At 35.8% G+C, this 16,983-nt stretch overlaps 1 protein-coding gene across 1 annotated transcript in view; it reads left to right on the plus strand.

The window, feature by feature from the left end:
* VPS13B (vacuolar protein sorting 13 homolog B) overlaps positions 1-16,983 on the plus strand; it is a 429,974-nt gene that overhangs the window by 61,722 nt on the left and 351,269 nt on the right. The window contains exons 11-16 of the mRNA XM_062490506.1: positions 1,731-1,868; positions 3,254-3,341; positions 8,250-8,441; positions 8,977-9,146; positions 12,017-12,211; positions 13,752-13,876. Coding sequence (XP_062346490.1) covers positions 1,731-1,868; positions 3,254-3,341; positions 8,250-8,441; positions 8,977-9,146; positions 12,017-12,211; positions 13,752-13,876 — 908 coding nt within the window. The remainder of the gene's footprint in view (positions 1-1,730; positions 1,869-3,253; positions 3,342-8,249; positions 8,442-8,976; positions 9,147-12,016; positions 12,212-13,751; positions 13,877-16,983) is intronic.

Here is a 16,983-nt window from a genome sequence, read left to right on the forward strand (position 1 = left end):
TTTTACCTGACTTTTCAGTAAGATTGAGAGCAGTATGAAGTGAAGGAGTTAGTATTAATTTTTGTATTTTAAATAGATCTTAAATTCTTCTTTAAATCTTCAGTTGCTTAAGACAAAATCAGGTATCATTATGAACTACTGTAAAATGTTTAATGAAGTGTTGCATGAAATTCTAAATTCAATAATTATGATTTTTACTTCATGCGTAGATAGTGTAGCACCTTTAAGAGTTGGAGAACAGCAACTGTTATCTGTGTTTAAATATAAACAAATAATACAGCCAAGAAGAGACCTGCTAACTTGATGTTAGTGCTCTGTGAAGCCTTGGAAAGTATTTTAAAGAGAAAAATAAAAAATATGAAAGAAAATACCAAGTGCCTATATTTATGTCAAGTATCTCCTAATCTGGGAAATTGTCTACTGTATTATGATAGATGTGTTTGGGCAGCTTCTTATCTTTCCCCTGTGAGAGCATCATGGCTTGGCATCCATCTCAGGTGTTTGTGTGTGCAGAGCAGAAAACAATAAAATATCCTTACACAGCTGCTTATTATGACAATGGATGTTAGGGATGCAGTGGGACACACTGTGTCACTGGTGTGCTGCAATGGATACAGAGGCTTTTCCAGAAGGAGAGGCTGGGGAGGCAAGGATGTGCCAACTGTAAAAATGTATGTTGGCCTTGTTAAGGACAAGGCAGATGTGGTTGGGGATGTGAGGGTGGACAGCCACCTTGTCTGTGGCAGCTGAGATTATCAGGTTAAAATGTTGAGGAAAATTGATTTTTTTGTAGACTGAGGTGGGTGGGTGGGTGAGCAAGAGAATTTCACTGAATCATAAAATGGTCTGTGTTAGAATGGGCCCAGAAAGAACATCAAGTCCAACTCTAAGTGAATAGCCCATACAGGGACTGATCCCACAATTGTGGCATTATTAGCACCATGCTCTGACCAACTGAAATAATTTCCTTTAGGTTATTTAATAAGGGACACTTGGCATTTTATTCTTACTCATTTTTTCTGCCACTCTCTAGTCCATGAATTTAGGAAAGTATCTGCTTTATGACAGTGGTGGTGATATTACTTGCTTGTTGTCTGTGTGCTGCTGTGGTTGTGGGATTGATCCTTTCAAAAAGGTTCTGGCTCTGCCTGTGACTGAGAAAAGATAATTGGAAAAAATAAATCCCCTAATTAACAATTTTGGATTAATAACTCTTGTTAGGAAACTTGTATTGATTTAAGAAGGATAGAAGTCTGGGAGAAGGCATGCTAAAATCTAGATGAATTAAGCAATGAGGTCATACGTGGAAATAACTGCTTGCCTTGAAGAGGATGGATACAGCATCTGAAAGGTTTGGGCAGCCAGAAATTGTGTATGCAGTGACAAGTTTGTGTATACTGTGAAGGACTGGGGCAAGGTTTGGAGCAATGATGATCTGATGTTATTTGCTGTTAAAATGCAACTAATACGTTCTGTATCGTGAGTTGTATAATATTAATTGGTTCAGGCAATTTTTATTGATTTGAAAATGGGGAAGGAGTGGGCAGGAGCTTGTGTTATACAAATGAAATTAATTTCATTGTTTCATCGTCATTCATAATGAAATATGCTTTTGTGGGTTTCTACTCTGTGTGTGTCATATTTGTGTTATGACATAACTGAAACTGCTCTGTTAACTTGTCTGTATTTTTTTTTCCTTCCGCTGCCTCACTTTCTACTGCCTCATGAAGGAGGCATGCTTCTTTAATTGTGGAGAAAATTTGAGCATGAAAGGAATGACATACCTTACCAATTCACTGTTTGATTATAGAAGTCCAGAAAATAATGGCATTCGTGCAGAATTTATATTGGATGCAGCTCATCATAAGGTCAGAGAATTACATTTTTCTTATTAAAAAATTTCCAATACTCTCTAATGGATTTCATGTAATTATTTAGATCTGTGTACTATTAGAGGACTGAATTCTCTTTACTTTTACACATTTAACTGAATCTTACTTTGCAGCTGACCAAAAAAAAAAAAGAAGTAAATCTGTTTGTGTTAAAAAAAAGACACCCGCGAAAACCGAGCCAAAAAAAGAGCCAAACTGAAAAAACATGTCTAAAAGAAACCTCAAACTCCCCTCCTGCCCCAAAAACTGAATTAATGTCATAGTTTCCAAAAGCAGTAACCACAGAACATTTTAAGAGGAAAAGAGAGATATGAGAGAATACTAGCAAAAGTCAAGCTTTACCAGCATGTATTTTAAACCCAAACAGTAAGTAGTCTATGGTCTTCGAACTAAGAACTGCTGTCAGATTTGGACAGTGTTAATTTTATTGTTTGCGTTCTATATTTGTCTACTCAGAGAAAATTTTGCTAATTCTGCCTTTTGTGGAGAAAAATTTTTAGTCACCTCTAGTCTCTGTTGTTGTAAATTGTGCAGCAAAACTTTATTCCTTGGTTGTCTGCCATTATTAAAGATTGCTTGCAATGACCAAGGTGGTCCTTTCCATGTGTGTTCATAAGTGGAGGTTTGTGCTGTTTATTGTGCAGGTAAGCCATTTGCAATTGTGGAATGTAACCAATTTCCTTTTAAATTAAATTTTACTATTTTCACCTTTTTAGTACTACTGATGAAGTGTAATCCTGAAGAATCACATAAAAAAAATGAGATCAGTAAAGTCACAAGTACTTGTATTCAAACTTTTCCCATTGTGTGTTTAAACTTTACTCTATCCTTGGTCTGTCTTTGATGCTTTTACAATTTGCCCATATTTTTGGCAAGAGGGGAAGCAAATTTGCTGTGTGATGTATTATATTATATATAAATCCCAATGCTGGCATAAATTCTTGATAAATTTCTTACTGTTGAAAGATAAAACCACAGTATTCCTCGAATAGCAAAGCTAAATTGATTGAGCTGAAGTTTTCATCGTATTTAATTAGGTTGATGTGTTGCATGCAAGAGGTCAAATAAAGAATATTTACTTCCTTAAGGTACTAATTGACTTGATGTTAATGATGAATTGGTGAGCATGTCCACAGGAATTATGGATGTGCATTTGTGTGGCCTCAAATGGAAGTTACATTATCTATCAGAAAGGTGAATTCTTTGTGATAACCTCTGTCCTTTGCTTTGATAAACCTTTCCCTGTGTTGTTGCACAAATCCAAACATGAATATATCTCTCTAATACCACTCTATCAGTTGATAATCTCAAGATTCTTTCCTTATACAACATTTTCTTTGTTTGCTTTGCTTTGTTGGTAGGAGACATACACAGAGATAGCTGGAATGCAGAGGTTTGGGGCTTTCTACATGGATTACTTGTACACAATGGAAAGCACCAGTGGCAAAGGTACTTTTTTTCCCTTTGTTTACCCTGATAAATAATAGGAACAAAGACTGTCATGCCCAGATGGTCCTTGACCAACTGTCCTCTAACTTACCTTAGATTTACCATCAGGGTCATCATTAAAATGCTTTCATCTTCATTGATGTATTTCAGAGGTTAGCTGTTTTGTTTAGCTCTTGATTGTTAGTATTCTCTTTTCCTGCATAAGTAATCATAATGATGTTTTTTATTGACAGTTGCTAAACTGAAAAGTAAATTTCTTATAACAGTGGTGGAGTTCATGAAGTACAATGTCTTTTTCTTTTTAAGTTAATATTGACATTGCATAGAAAAAAATATCTTGAGAAACCCTGGTTGAAGAATGAGATTGATTATGTACTTGGCACAGAAGATGAAAATGACTGCTGTTTTTCTTCTATGAAGAAAAATGCAAGCATGCAAGATAGTGCGAAGAATTATCTTTAAATATATGTATCTAAACAATTTAATGAGCAAATATTAGCCTAAACCATGTGCACAAAGATATTTGCTAATTCGAAATAGTTCTTGTGATTCCTATAAATTCTTTTCTAAGTCTGAGAAGTGGATTTAATGAAGTAACTATATCTACTTTTGTGAGTGTCACAAGAGCTGGGACAAATCTATCAGCAAGTAATATGTTTATATTTTTATATTCTTATAAAGAACAAATATTCTTATCACTAACTGTGATATAATTTCCCCCTCACTCCTCAGAACACTGTCTTCTACAGCTGCTGTTCTGCAGTTTTATTGTCAAATTAATATTACTTTCTTCCCCAACTGTGTATTTATTATTGTGAATAGTATTTCTCTGTATGTCTGTTGGGAATCTTTTGCTGTTTTGTGACTGAACATTTGTCTGTTCTTGCTACATAGTCCAACTCATCTGGGTTTTAAAAATTTTTTTTGTGTTTCTATTTCTATGTAATAGAAATCACAATTCCTAATGTTTGGCTTTGTTTTCTGGATGTGGTGGTCATTAAGTTATAAAGAAGTAGGAAAGAAACTTCCAGTTTCCTTGGACATGGATCATGAAATGTTTACAAAAATAAATAAATTATGCTTTTGACCTCAGCAGTAGAAGCATAAACCAGGAAATTTAACAGTTCTTTCCTGACTCTCAGGCTTTCCTCTGTATCATACAGTGTAGTGTGAAGCTCTGAAAAATGTACAATTAAGCTGAACTTTCACTGCAGACTTGTTCTGGTTTTAATAATGATATAAATGTTTAATTGCACACTGAAGTCCTATGTAGAGAAGTTGAAAACCTCGGGTAAACCTTATCTCCTTTTTGAATCTTAGTATAGAAATTTAAATATGCACAGACTATGTGCATTATGAAGAAAAAATTTTGTGGAGTATTTTGTCTTGTTTCTCTGAATGCATAAGGAATGTTATGATCATATCTCTTCCTGGCTTTTAACTAACCCTTTTGAGAAATTACTGAAATCAGTAGCACCTTTTTCTTTCCCTCAGTGACAGGCTGTTTAATTTTCTGACTACATTTTTCCCTCCTTAGCTTCTTTCTCTCTCTCTTTTTTTTTTTTTTTTTTTTTTTTTACTTCCAGTATGCTTTTCTCAAAGCCCTGGCTTCTCTTTTCTCCATCAGTCACTAGGAAAACACCTCACAAAATATAGCTTGGCTTCTTAACAAGTCTTACTGTTATTACATGCTTTTATTTCAGTATTACTCCTTTAATTTCAGCAGCCTGGCTATGTAAAATAATGGAATCATTAATTTTTAATTTGTTTGAATGGTTGATGTTTCTCTAGAGCTTAGAACTTAAAATCTTAAATTTTCAAATGATTTTGTTCCTCAGAAAAGCAAATGTGATGCTTTCTGCTAGTTATTTTCTAGCTGATTTTCCATATTGTGGGTTAAATGAATAATTGTTAAATAGAATGTAAACAAATATGTGTAAAATATTTATTTAAGATGAAGGTATAAATACCTTAAGATTTTGAAAACTGTATAAATCTGCTGCATTTTTGATGTGTTGTTGGTATGAAAGTTTGCATTTTACTATTTCTTATTTTGTTTTTAGTTACAATTCCTGCACACCAAATACCATAAAAAAAACCAAACCTGACTTAAGTTATAGGAGGCAGTTACTGTGATTGTAAGATTTTTATCTGTCAAGGCAATTTTGGTTTGACACATTCTTTGCACCTTTAACCTTTCCTGAAGCATAGGATTACTGATTAAACCACAAGTGCCTCCTGGATAACATTAACCCTCAGGAGTTTCATCTGTCACTTACAGAAGTGCATTAATCAATTTCAGTATTTTGAATGAAAGCAAGATAGCCATGCACAGTAGTCTTATTTAGACATTTTGTCTGTCTTCCCCTTCCTTTATTTTTCTGGTTTTTGCTTCATATTTCAGTGCAGAACAATTCCTCTGAAACATTATGTAGCCTGTTAGTTCCCTGATTGCTGATTTGCATGACCTACAGACCTAGCAGGCTGTGCTGTTGAAGTTATCTTTTGTTTGTAATGTGCACCTCTCTGCTTTGCTGGCAAGTTTGTTATGCCACACTCATTTTGATATTTTTGGTTGGTTAGAATTAAACATACAATTTTCAGAGAGCTTGAAAACTCAGTAGTTGAAAATTGGTTTTCTTTATGCATCTGTGAAGTTTCAAGTCACGTGTGATCACCTACTTCTATAGAACCAAAAGGTTTTCTACCCTATTCTCTTTACACTTAGGTGGAATTAACTGGAACTGTTCCAGAAAGTGGTTTGTATAAATTCTGTCATTTAGATATATTATTCATATACATACAATATATACAAGCAAGTCTGATTTCTCCTCTTTGAAAAGGCAGGCTGTTATTACTTCTGGCCTTATTATTTTTTGCCTTATTATTTTTATGTGATGTTATGGTTTTTTACACTTTTTGGTAGTATTCATCTGAACTGAATACTGTGTGGAATTGGAAGGATAAAAATATGTCTGTTAACTGCCTATAAAATAAATGCAGAAGTCAGTATGCTGGGTTTAAAAAACTCTGTTTCAGGATTCATTCAAAAGATTATAACTCAGTTCCAGCTGAAGATTTGAGTAGGTTTTATTAGGTAGTATCCATCTGTCCTTTAATCTTCCTTTTATTGTTCTTTTTCTTCTCAGAAAAACAACAAACCAGGGGAAGCAGAGGCTATAAATGCTCTCACCGTCAACTTCTGTTAGGCTTTTAAGGATAAAGTTAATTCTTCTGCTGAATGTATAAGCCTGCAGAGCATTGGGCCAGCTGTGCATCAAATTCAGCATAGTCTCAGTTTATTTGAGGACCATTTTCTGCACCAGTGCTTAGAAGCAACAGTGTTTTATGGAGTATGATTTGAACATAATGGGAAAAAAATCCCCAATCCTTGCTTCCTTTTCCACCAAGCTCAACTTCCCTCAGTATAAAGACTGTTTTGAATGAGTGCAGATAAAAGAGTACAGTAAAGGAGAGAGACAAAAGGGTGAATGACTGAGTTCTGAGTTTCTGGGCAACCAGAAATCAAAAATTGTTACAGTTGGAAAAGAACTCTTAAAGTCATTGAGTCCAGCCGTTAACTCAGCACTGCCATGTTCACCACTGAATTATGTCCCCAAGTGCCATATTCACATTTTTCTAACACTTCTAGGGATTGTGGTTACAATGCTGCCCTTGACAGGTTGTGCCAGTGCCTGTAGCAAATTCCAGTGAAGAAATTTTTCCCGATCTCCAATCTAAACATCCCCTGGTACGACTTGAAGCTTCTTATCCTGTAGCTCCTTACTTGGGGGAAGAGACTGACCTCCTGCCCTTGCTACACCCTCCTTCCATGCTGATCTACTGGGCAATAAGGTCTCTCCTCAGCTCCTTTTCTCCAGGCTTAATAGCCCCAGCACCATCAGTTGTTTTTCAGAAGTATTGTGCTCCAGGCCCTTCACCAGCTCCATTGCGCTTCTGTAGTCTCAAAATCCATTTAATCTTGATGCTTATTTTGTCAGACTGTTCATTTATGTAATGGTCAGCATGATATGTAATGTTTAGTGCTTGCGTCAAAGCAATGAAGATACTTTCAAAGTGATGATCTTAGGAAAAAAATTAGAGTCAAGTTTGCAAGCTAAATATGTTAGAGGGATAGGGCTATATTTTTACAGGTCATATGTGACAGGAAAACTTGAGCTTCTGAAATCTGTGTGATTTAACTGAAGAATTTCCATGAAGTATATTTAGAGAAATAGTCATACTGTTTGGTAGTAGATGAGTGGTCTGTGTACACTGAATGTGTACTTTACTAAATTACTCTTTTATCTCTGTTGGCTCTTAAAAAAAAAAAAACAGTCTGAGACATAATTATTGAAGAAATTTTCTTTCTTGCTGCCCATATGTCAGTGAATGGCAGTAAATGTGAATGGAAGGAAGGGTTTATCTTAGTTTTCAGTCTGGTTCATCTAGCCTTGTCATAGCAGCTAACCTTTCAAGGCCCAGATGTGTCATGTCTTTGTAGCACACCTTTACCTTGATTATTGGGGATGGATATCTTTGTGACAAGATGTAGAAAGTTTTGAACACCATGGCTGTCATTGACACATGGGGTTAAGCTGCTACAGAAATTTAGACACCTCCAAAGAGTCCTAAATTTGAGAAATAGAAAATTAATGGAAGGATTCTTAAGTTGCACTCTGCTTGGAGACAAGGCAGAAATTTGCCCTCTTTGCTCTGTGTTTACCAGGAATAATCTTGTTAAAACCTATTAAATCAGTCATTGTATATTTGTGTGTTATATTTGCATTGTTATATATTTCTGTATATTTATTAATTCTTTGATCACAGGATTTGAAACAGAAGTAACTGATAAAATATGTTATTATATCAATTTTTTGGTGTAACTTTTTGTAAAACTTGTTGTAGTTTCTGGGAATCAGCAAGACCTTTCTTCAGTAAAAAGTGAAGATTTTGGAAATGTTCAGGAGATGTCTACAAAAAGCCTCACTGTGGGTCCACTCAATCTTCGATTGGATAGCAGCACAGTACACCGGATCATGAAAATGATAGTTTGTGCTCTGGAACATGAGTATGAACCATACAGCAGAACTAAGCCAGGTTTGCTTCTGTTGCATGTACACAAATATACAGAATTAAACCAGACTACATTTGGTGCACCTTTCAAATAGTTTTTATGAGTCTGAAGAGCAAAATGTAAAATAAAGGTAAATTAATCACAATATCCCCATCAGTGTTGGATGTACTTCTGAGATAATTTCAGACACTTTGAAAGCCATTTGTTTTAATCAGAAGCCTCATATTGAGTAAGAATAGCTTATTTCATTGCTACTCTAGCTTAATTTTGGAGTCCTAGAGAAGAAAATATTCCTACTGGTATTTATTAGTTCAAAATCATAGTCATACAGGATGAAAATGTTGAGTTTTTGAGAGCAATACAGATTTCAAGTAAGGAAAATCCAGTTACTATTGCATTTAGCCTTAGGTAGAAGCAGTGTGGAATAACATTATTAGCTATGAAGGAGCAAGTGGGGGAATTTTGCTTTTTTTCCTAGTCCCTAGGCATTTCTGAAACATCAGCTGTGGAGCACATTTTATATATTTTAGTGAAACGTGTTATCTTCATTTATTGTAGATATTACAGATGGAAGTAGAACTATGCCAAGCTCAGAAGAAGTAGCATCACTGGAGGATTACATTCCCACTAGACTTACAACATTCACTGTTCTTAAGTGTACAATTATAATCCCTGTGGCAGAATTCAATTTACTAGACCACTTGCTGCCCGTAATCATGGGTGAGAAGGTATGTATGCACAGATAATGATTCAGTTCTTTATATCAGCATGTGTTATTTGATAAAAAGTTTCTTACTGGCCTGTTATTTTGTATGCTGGATGTGTCACTGAGTTCTGGATTAGTTTGGTGCCCATGAGCTTTAACTTCAGATACCTAAAATGAGCCATGTCTGACTAGTTAGACTTGGAAACTGAAGGTGTTGTGCATGGATAGGAAAAATACTTTTGACTCAAAAGGGTTTTAAAGCATCAAGCAAATGAAAAAGCAGTAGCTCTGATCTTTTGATCAGAAGAGTACCTGTTCTGCAGGTCTTCATAAGTTTGATAAAGTATGAAATCTTTAATAGGCAGGCTCAATAAAGATTACATAGATTTTAATAGCCAGCTCTGTGTATGTGCAAGTTGCAGACAGGATGTCAGCAGGACTTGGGCATTTAACTGCTGAATGACTAGCTCAGAGAGACAGAAATTTCCTGATAGCCTTCATTTGTTTTATCTTTTGGATATGTGTAATATAATGCCAACTAAAGAATTCTATACTGATTTTATTCTTACAGTTCTCCTTCAATGTACGAAGTTAAGGTAAATGTGGGGGCAAATCTGTGGCTTTTAGTGAAGACTTGCAGTAGGTTTATCTCTTGTGCCAGACTGGAAGGTGTTTTATGGATAAGGGAAGGAGTGAGAAGAGCAAACCTCAATTCTTGAGTTAAATTTCAAGGAATTTTTGTCCAGGATTTCATCTGATAGGTTGAGAGAGCTGTGGTAGCTCATCCTGAAGAAGAAGATGCTTTGAGGAGACCTCATTGTGCCTTTCAGTACCTGAAAGGGACTTCTAAAAAGGGGGGAGAGGGTTTTGTACAGGTAGATAATGACAGGACAAGGGACAATGGTTTTAAACTAAAGAGGTCAGATTTAGTTTAGAACTTAAGAAGAAATTCTTTATTCAGTGGATGGTGAAGCACTGGAACAGGTTGCTCAGAGAGGTTTTTTCCTTTTTAGCACTTTATAATACACTGCACTGAGTAGTTCAAGGGGTTGTGGTGCTTTTCACCTTATGGGCATAGGCAGATGGTATTTTTATAATGGGAGAACAGTCCCATGTTTGTTGTAGGTTTGAGGTAAAGAAGTTGAATTCTTTGTCTGAATTTTTTTGATTTATATAGTCATTACTTGGAGTCTCAATTTACATTTCCTGAATGAAGCCAAGCATATTTAAAATAATAATTTTGAATTTTAGATTAAAAATCATATGTATGTCAACCTATTGTCCTATTTTGATGCATATTGAATACAATTTTTAGATTTGTAGTGTAATTTGGGTTGGAAGAGATGTTTGGAGGTTTTCTTCAGGAGTTCAACATCGCGGTCAAAGCAACAGCAGGTTGCTCCAGGGCTTGTTCTGTCAAGTACTGAAGTAGCACCTCTTCTGTCTTGCTCTTCTCTGTACTCTCACAGTAGGTTGCAGTACACAGCAATAGGATTCTTCTCTGGCCTTCTCCAGACTGAAAGACTTCAGTTGTCTCTGTTTCTCCTCAAACAGAGCTCATGTGCTCCAACCTCATAACCACTTTGTTTCCAGTGATCTTATTCTGGTATGCCCATGTCCCACCTGTGCTGGGTGCAGTACTCCATTTTAATGGATACTGTGAAAAGTAGACTTGGATGTCTAAAGTTGTGGTATTTATTTTCTATGGAATAGCATCTTCCTTTGCTGTGATACCTGGCATGACTGTGAATTCATGAAAGATAACAATGTAAAGGCTAGATCAGCATGAGATTATTATGGTGATAGGGCTTTGGAGTGATAAAAAGGTAAACAAAGATTTTATAGGATGAAATATTTTGACTTTGCATATTCTTGTACTGGGTTGAACTCAGCCAGCTTACCCAGCTGTTCTCACTCCCCCTCCTCAACAGAGCAGTCGGGGAGAGAATGGGATGGGTCAGGGTAGAGGGGGAGATCAGTCACCAATTACCAGTATGAGCAAAACAAACTTGACTTGGGGCAATTAATTTCAGTTATTGCTAAGAATCCAAACAACATATATTCCCTATCCCCCCTTTTCCATCAGACTCAATTTCACTCCTTCATTCCCTGACTCTTCTACCTCCCACCCCTTAACAGAGGGGGATGGAGAATGGAAGGTGGGGATCAGTCTGTAACAGCTGATCTCTGCCACTCCCTCATTCTCCCACTGTTCTGGCTCAGTGCAAGTCCTTCTGGCAGGCTGTAGTCCTTGAGGGAAAATCTGCTCCAGCATAGGCTCTCCTCAAGGCTGCAGTGCCCTTCTGGGCATATCCATCTGCTCCAGCATGGGGACCTTCATGAGCTGCAGTGTTGATGTCTGCTTTTGTGTTGTCTCTTTCATGTGCCGCAAGAGAATGTCTGCTCTGGTGCATGGAGCACCACTGCCTTCCCCTCCTTCTCTGACCTTGCTTTTCTTGTTGCTGTTTCTCTCTTGTTCTCTGAGTCTTTGCAGCCTGTGTGGTGTTTTTGCCCATTCTTAAATCTGTTTGCACAGAGGTGCCCCTAGCTTGGCTGAGGAGTTCAGCTGTGCCCTGTGGTGGGGCTGTTGCAGCACTCGCTAGAATGAGCTGAATCTGGCCCAGGACAGCCCCTTGTCCTGTCACAGAGACTGCCCCTGCACTGCCAGCATGTAGATACCTGCACCCAAGACAATTCCAGATAAAAAGCTGATTACTTTAGACTTCAAAGAAAATATTTTGGAAAGATTTGAGGATTTACAGTATAATGCTGTCGTATCTATAAATAGTTTACTTCATGTAGATTTTTTTGGCATGATTAGGTAAGAACATAATATGATAAATAATACATCTGTGGTATAATTATGACATTATTTTTTCCTCCCTTCCCTAGAACTTAAGTGGAGTGTTAAATGCTGCAAGTTTCCAGCCCCTGCGGCCTTTGCCTTCCATCCGAATTTTGGTGGATAAGGTTAACCTGGAGCACTCAGTGCCCATGTATGCTGAGCAACTGGTGCACATGGTCAGCAGCCTTGGCCACCCATCTGACAACCTGCTTCACTACTGTTACTCACACTGCTACCTGAAGGTAAATGAGGACTTGAGATGTGTGTCGAGAAAAGTTCATATACCTTTAGTTAATACTAAGTGTTAGCAGGTTTCCTGTAAGAATGTTTTCAGCTAATCTGAAAGGCCACAGAGCAAACACATTTCACAGAACGTTGTTTGGGATTGATGCTTTTGACTTGAGCCAAGTGTTTTGTAACATGCACTGAGCACTTCATATAAGGAAACTGCTGACTGAAGTTCCAAGGTCCTTGTGACAAGATCAAATTTAAAATTATTCAGAAAGAAACGTTTTTCCTCATCTGAGACAATGCTCCTGTGATTAGTAGATTGCTGCAAACATTTGCAAACTTGATGGGAATTTAGGAGGAAAAACCATCACTACCAGTAGTATTGATAGAGCAAAACTATCACGGTGAAGATATGCAATCAAAAACTGTTAACAAACAGTTTGTTTTTCATTATAAGAGGAAAGATCTCTAAATGTTCTCAATTAAGCATGCATTATGTGAGAGGAGCTTTTATTGTGAGATTGAAGGAAGCTTAAGATATGGAAAACTGTTTTGAGATGGTTCAGTTGCCATCTGCTCTGAGGAGTTTTAAAGCAGATCTTTCCAGCCTTTTAAGATGTGCTTAGGAAGTTTGAAACCTTTTGGGTGCTACTAAAATATAAATATTTAATATTACTAATTTTAATTTTATTCAATTTCTCAGTTATCTCTTCACTTCCATGCTGATATTGTAGTAAGAATTTAATTATTTGGATCTTTATTATCTGCATATATGAAACTGTTTCAGAATTGCATGGCAAGCTTTCAGTTTTCTGGGTGACGTGTTTACCCTCTGTCACATTTAAAGTGATTGGAATTGCAATACTGTAAGTCATCTGTATGGTTTTTAGTTTGAGAGGATTTTTTTTTCCTTTTCAGAAGACTTTTTAGTAGCAAAATTTGGACATCATCTTTGGGTTTTAAAGAGTTTACTTGCTAGCTTTAATAGTGGCTGAAATGTTCTGTATTTGTGAATAGTGGTATGGCATGTTAAAAGACAACTCTGCACCCATTTGTTTGCCATATTGAAGGTGGAAAAGTCATAAAGAACTCTTGTGAGGAATCTTTCTTCAGCTCTTTTTCTTATTAAGAAAAAAATCTTTGAAGGGAAGCTTCTAATTTGCTTGTATACCATTCATATAGCAGTGTTATAATTACTCAAAGTGATTTAACTTTTTACAAAAGGCAGTAGGTATTCTGCAAGTTTAAAGGATATAGATTAAAGTATTTGAATTGAAATATTGTAATTCAGCATCCTTTTAAATTCAGAAGACTGTAGTTAACACTTTTTGAGTGAAGAAAATGTTTTTACATGTATTTCTAGGGCATTATTTGAGGTATATTTTTGTAGCTATATTTATGTGTGGGGAAAAGGAATTATCTAAAAATAATAGACATTTTATTCAATATTTACTGAGTATATTTATAAATACATATTTTATCTTATAAAACTTCTTGAAAGTAATCTTATCATGTGATGATATACCATTTGACCAACTGAATTTGTTCCAGATATTTGGTTTTCAAGCAGCATTGACTTCTTTGGACAATAAAGGATTATACTGCATCCCTGTTCCAGTTATCCCCTCATTCAGTACTGCTGTTTATGGCAAGCTGATCAAGTTCCCCAAATATTGGTGAGCATTAAGCCTGTACAGTGTGTTTAAGTCATGTGTACAATTACTTTTGCATTTTTCATGAGGGATTTAAATATACCAAGCTTCGTATATATACCTAAACTCTATCTCCTCTGTCATATTCTGCTATTAAGTCTGTTATGTTTATAGGTTTCTTTGTAAGGGTAGCTGTCAATAAACATTTTGGACCTTTGTTTGGCTGAGAAAACTGGAGCATGGTGCTAATGATGACACCAAGGTCAAAGGTTCCTGTATGGGCCAGTGACTTAAGATCAATGATCCTTGTGGGTCCCTTCCAACTCTGCATATTCTGTGATACAGAAGCCCTCTGATAAATGGCTTTCTTCTAGACCTTGCTGGTTTCTGGAAGCAGGTTGCCTTTCTGGCTTGAGCTGATATAAAAGCTGAAGTTACATACTGAGGGCAAGCTTGATGTTTTAACTGAATAGGTCAGCTTTTTCTTTTTTAAACTCAACCAAATAAAAAGCAACAAACTGGGGGGTAAAACCCCCAGGATCCCAGACCCACAGTGTTTCTACTACACTTCTGTTTCTTATTACAGTTGGAAGTGTTTCAACATTGTGATGAGATATTTAAACTGTTTGTAGTAGCTCAGATGTTAATACAGATCTTTTTCTTCTGAAAACAGTTCTGTACTTTATTACAAAATGTGCTATATGCATTTTTTTAGCCTTAAATGCAATGGAAATTTAGTATTTAAATGTTTCTCTACAGTTCAAATCTTGCGATCATAAATATCAGTGTGTAATAGTTTATATTGATAAAAATATTTATAAAAACTGTTTTCAGATAAGTCCATTTTGACAATATTTTGGACAAAGAATTAGCTTTCTTTATCCTTCATTTTGAGCAGTAGCTGTCTGTAATACTACTTTATGACTAAACCCATGCAAAAAAATCATCAAGCATGTTTATGGTTAAATACTTTGGTTTCAAACATTGTGTTGAATAGCTAATTTGGAAGATTCATTTGTTTGTGTAACCTTAATGGATTATACAAAAAAGCCTACTATGATTATTCTTAGTGTCATGTAAAGACTATACTAATTTTTCTTTCACAGGCTGTGATACCATGTTAAGTGTAAATGGGTTTTAGCATTATCAGCACACCACCAGGTGGTAGCAGCCTAACTGACTTTGTCATCTTTTCTATCAATAGTTTACAAAAGTATTAATGACTTTGAATTAGTTGCTGTTGTGTTGTACCATTTTGCTAAAAAAAAAAAAAAAAGTTTCCAGGATGCCCTATAATCAGCACTAATCAGAATGCTTCAGGACTTTACAACTGACAGCCTTTCCTTACGTTATCTGACATTTAACACTAAGCTCTGGTTACTAATCCTGGTTAGCAAACTGCATGAATAAATCAGTGTTGAATGGCAAACTTAAATTTCTTTATTATATTTTAAACCCCATATTTAGTTGTGCAAAATAAAAAAAAAAATTAAGGATGAATTTTTAAATAAATGTGTCATCTGACAAGTTCATGGTCTTCAAGAGCTTCTGCTTTCTCCTGAATGTGCTTGTGCTTGCTGTGCTCCATCTCTTGCTTGCTCATGCTTGGTTTCTTGTGCTTTTCCCTGTGCACTGTTTCACACTTGCCCTCACTCTGTCTCGTGTTCCTGATCTAGCCCTTACATTCTCTCTCTCGTGCATTCTTGGATTCTCTCATGTAATCTGCCTCTCTCACATTCTCTGTGTCCCTCTTTTAAAAATGCATTGTATTACCATGCATGCCCAGCTGGAAGGAGCTGTAGTTTTGGGGAGTGGAGGCAGGGGAATGGTCCTGCCTTAAAACAGCAAAATATCTATTGGCATTTATTAGAAGATATTACTACTTACTGTAGTACTGTGTTCTAGTGTGTTTTGGTGGTTTTCTCACTTTTTTCCTGTGATATGATCTCTTTCTATGGCTTATTTATTTGTTAACGAATAACAAAACTTTATAAAATGAACTTGCTCCAACAATTTATCTAAACTAAGCAACACCAATTTGTGAGTAATAAAGTAGAAAAACAAATGAGTACAGCAGGAGCCTGCTTAAATGAAGTGTAGTTTGAAGTGAATAAAAGTCCAGATGAAACGCATCAAATAGCACTTCAGCTAAATCGAAATCAGCATGAGGACTGAGAGCTTCATTGAAGTCATGCAGTGAGTGAGAATTAGTCTGGTAGGATAACCTGGTAATGTCATTAAACTTAAATTCAGTCCTCCCTCCCAAATTATACCACCTGCTTTATTTGGATTTGTGGATTTCACATTCCAGAGTTTCTTAAAGTACACACATCTGATACTACATGTGTTCTTCTATTTCTTTGTAGAAAATACATACCACAGACCATACCTTTTAAAAACAAAGACATTTTATGAACTGTTACGGAATCCCTTAGGTAGTATGTTTTGAGTTAGCAGTGAAAATCTCAGCTTTATTTCTGACATAAATCAGTAGAATAGGTTTCTTTTCTAGTTTCAGTACAATAATCTCAAAATTACTGTTATATACAGTGTATAAAATACTGTAGTAATATTAATTTTTAAAATCTAGTTAATAAACATTAGCAGGATGTTTTAACAGATAAAATTTCAGCAACGTCAGCCCAGTAAATTCCAGTAAATAACCATAAACAATCATAAAGTGCTGTTTACCTATTAAATTGATGTATCTTTTAGTTACTACACTTTCTTTGTTTAAAAGAAATGTGCTCAAACTCACTAGTTAACTAAGTCTTGGATATCTTTTAAATTGCATAGCTAATCTGTTTTTATTGGAAAGTACGAACCATCTGGTCTTTTGTTTTTGTCAAGTGTAACAAGATGCAAAATACAATGTTAATGTCAATATTTTACTACTGTTTTATTTAGTGTTGCATGCCAGATTGTAAAGCAGTTTTCAGGAGGATGTCTAAAACCAACTGAGAATTAACAGAATATGGTTAAAAGCCTAGCGTGAATGACAAGAATGTTTATTGCCAAACAGAAATCTTGGGAGGAATTAGCTGATTTTCTTTTGTTCTTTTGGCTTCAATGTCTGTGGTAACAGATGAGGTAATCTGGTGTGAGACACTTCAGTGTTATAACCTTCTATC

This window comes from Cinclus cinclus, chromosome 1 (assembly GCF_963662255.1).
Source record: "Cinclus cinclus chromosome 1, bCinCin1.1, whole genome shotgun sequence".
In the NCBI taxonomy this organism is placed as follows: domain Eukaryota; kingdom Metazoa; phylum Chordata; class Aves; order Passeriformes; family Cinclidae; genus Cinclus; species Cinclus cinclus.